The sequence below is a fragment of the Octopus bimaculoides genome, chromosome 24, assembly GCF_001194135.2.
Source record: "Octopus bimaculoides isolate UCB-OBI-ISO-001 chromosome 24, ASM119413v2, whole genome shotgun sequence".
NCBI lineage: Eukaryota > Metazoa > Mollusca > Cephalopoda > Octopoda > Octopodidae > Octopus > Octopus bimaculoides.
The window spans coordinates 33,504,080-33,507,012 of NC_069004.1; the positions used below are offsets into that span (position 1 = coordinate 33,504,080).

A 2,933-nucleotide genomic window follows, 5' to 3' on the forward strand; every position below is an offset into this window, starting at 1 on the left:
ATGGATGAAAGGCAAAGTTGACCTCAGCTGGATTTGAACTCAGAACATAGGCCTCTAAGCATTTCAGCTGGCATACTAATGATTCTGCCAGCTCACTACCCTACTACTACTACTACTACTGATGACGGTGCTGGTGGTGGTAGTGGTAGTGGTGGTGAGTGTAGTAGTAGTAGTAATGTTGGTAAATGTAGTCATATCAGGAAGTATTATTACTTCATTTAGAATCTTCTTCCTTGATTTAGTTCATTTTAAGCTTTTATCTACATTTTATGCGTACGTACATGTGTGTATATATGTGTGTGTACACACACACACACACACACACACACACACACACACACACACACACCCTCTTTTATTAAGGGAAGTAAGTTCAATTTTAGTTTGGCAACCACAGACTTTTAAATTATTATTATTATTATTATTATTATTATTTAAAAATAGAAGAATTTGTGGAACTGGTCTGCTGCCAGACAGTTTATGTCTGGGTAAAGTGCTTTACTTATCGAAATGGTTAAATGGAAGTTAGCTGCAAGTTCGTTATAAGGAGTTGAAAAGGTTAAAAACAAAGAAGATAACGAAAAAAAACAATAGAAAAAAAAGAAGGAAAACTTATCTCTTTCTCTTTCTCCTCCTTTCTCTTCTTATATAATAATGTTGGCACATTATTATATAAGAATCTATGAATAATAATAATAATAATAATAATAATAATAATGATAATGATAGAATTATGTGAGGAAAAGTCTAGTGGGGGTTGGTGGGATAAGCGAATGTAATCAGATTTTAAATAAAAAATCAAAGAACAAATGGTAAACACGTCTACAACATTAAAGTAGATAAAAGAAAGCATCAAAATCTTATTTTTATTACTGGCATTATTGTTGTTGTTGTTGTTATAATATATAATAAAGGAATTTTATTATTTTTCTATATTTTATTTTATTTTATTATTTTGCTGCTAAAAAATTACTGATTTGTTTCCTAGGATATGTTTGTTTACTTGTACTGTTAGGTCCGGTAGGTAGATCAGTTGTAGGGGGGTGGTACGGATGGTGTCGGTAGGTGGGTGGTAGGGGTGCGAGGGTGGATGGTTCGATAGGTAGGTAAGGTAGGTTCTAGGGGGTGGTTGAATGGGCTGGCTGGCTGGTTGGTCGGTCGGTGGTCAGTCAGAAGGTAACTGGTAGGGGTGGGTGGATGGGTGTTTAGGTGGGTAGGTAGGAAACTGAATGCCTTGTCAAGACTGAGTTCCTGTTTTGATGATCTGAGAGGGGTAACAAGGTTCTGAAAGTGGGGGGTGGAGTATTTGGAGTGAGTTCAGGGGATGCTGTGTTTTCCTTTTACATGAGAACACTTTCAGAAAATAACAAGTTGCAGTGATGATGATGATGATGATGATGATGATTCCCCCCAACACATTCTTAATTATGCTCTTAATCTCCAATGCCCCTCTCACTCCTTCCCCTGCCTGTCTCTCCCCTCCAGTTCCTCTCCTTCTTCTCCTCTTCCCTGTCTCTCTGACCCTCCCCCCACCAAGTTTTTAAATTAAAGTTTAAAACCCCTTCCTGCTGTTTCCTGCTTTGTCCACTCTAGACTTGACTGACTGGTTGTGTTTTGTTAGAATCTGTTGGTCACTAATAATGGCCATCATACCAATTGGTCACACGATGACCATAAAGGAGCTACTAAGTTGTTGCTTGACTGACTACAAATATCAGCCAGATCTCCCTTGAATCACATTCCACCATCTTAGCAAGGGACATGTTTGATAATGTGACCACTTTGTTCCCTACTCAACAAGAGGAAGGCAGAAAGGTCATGGTTGGATTGTATTTGATCGGGGAGTTAAACTACAAAAATGATGATGATGATAGAGCCAGATCATCTTTAAGTCACAGCCTGATGTCTTAAATGAGGGAAGGACAGCATTAGGTAATGGAGTCCTAGATATCCTTAAAAAAGATGAGACAGTCACACCTGGAATGCATTTAATTAGGATTGACTTGGAGCTAACGAAGAATGATAATAATGATAGTGATGATGGTAGATATTAGGAGTTAGATGGCATTGGTTGGTGACAGGAAAATGGGTGTTATGATGATGATGTTGATGATGATATGTACACACACACACACACACACACACACACACACACACACACACACACACACACACACACACACACACACACACACACACACACACACACACACACACACACACACACGCGCGCGCGTGTGCGTATATCTGGACCATATGGATAAGGGTGTAATGTATGTTTTGTTTTTTCTTTTTTTCAGCTATGCTGTGATAGCAACTGGTTGTGCCAGTTGTCCCAAACTGAAATGTGAGCGACCAGAGTGTGTGACAGATTTTTGTTACCATTGTAAACAGATCTGGCACCCTAACCAAACATGTGATGCCGCCAGAGCGGAACGGTCGCCCAACATTCAAGCCCTCTCTCTCAACTACAGTCATGAGACTGGTTCACAGAGTAAGTACATTGAGTTAAAAATCTTTCTTTGCAGCATCACACAATACTTTTGCACCAACATGCTAATGCATCGGGGGTGAGGGTTCTCGTTCAAGAGACTCCATCACAATTTAGTGGGCAACGAAGTTATCCAGCGAATTACCTGTTGTATAATGCAGGCTGATGTGCAGCTGTTCTGACCACTGGCATACGTGTATTCCAGCTTTATGGTGCATACAAAAAAAATGCACAAACATAAAAATTCTCCAAGATTATGCACACTTGCTTGTCTGCCCTCCCCGCTTCCCCCAATCTGATTGATTTGTTGTAAACCTGTCCAAGCTGCTTATGTTAAAACATTCTCGGTTGTCTTTTGCGGCATTCCAAATACTAGCAAAATGTACTTTATTGTATATAGTACTATAAATTATATAATTTATATATATATATATATATATAT

General features: G+C 38.9%; 1 protein-coding gene across 2 annotated transcripts in view; it reads left to right on the forward strand.

The window, feature by feature from the left end:
• Positions 1 to 2,933, forward strand: part of LOC106873770 (E3 ubiquitin-protein ligase RNF19B) — a 57,903-nt gene that overhangs the window by 31,513 nt on the left and 23,457 nt on the right. For both annotated transcript variants that reach the window (XM_052976208.1, XM_014921274.2), the window contains one exon: positions 2,301 to 2,494. In XM_052976208.1, the coding sequence (XP_052832168.1) occupies positions 2,301 to 2,494 (194 nt within the window). The remainder of the gene's footprint in view (positions 1 to 2,300; positions 2,495 to 2,933) is intronic.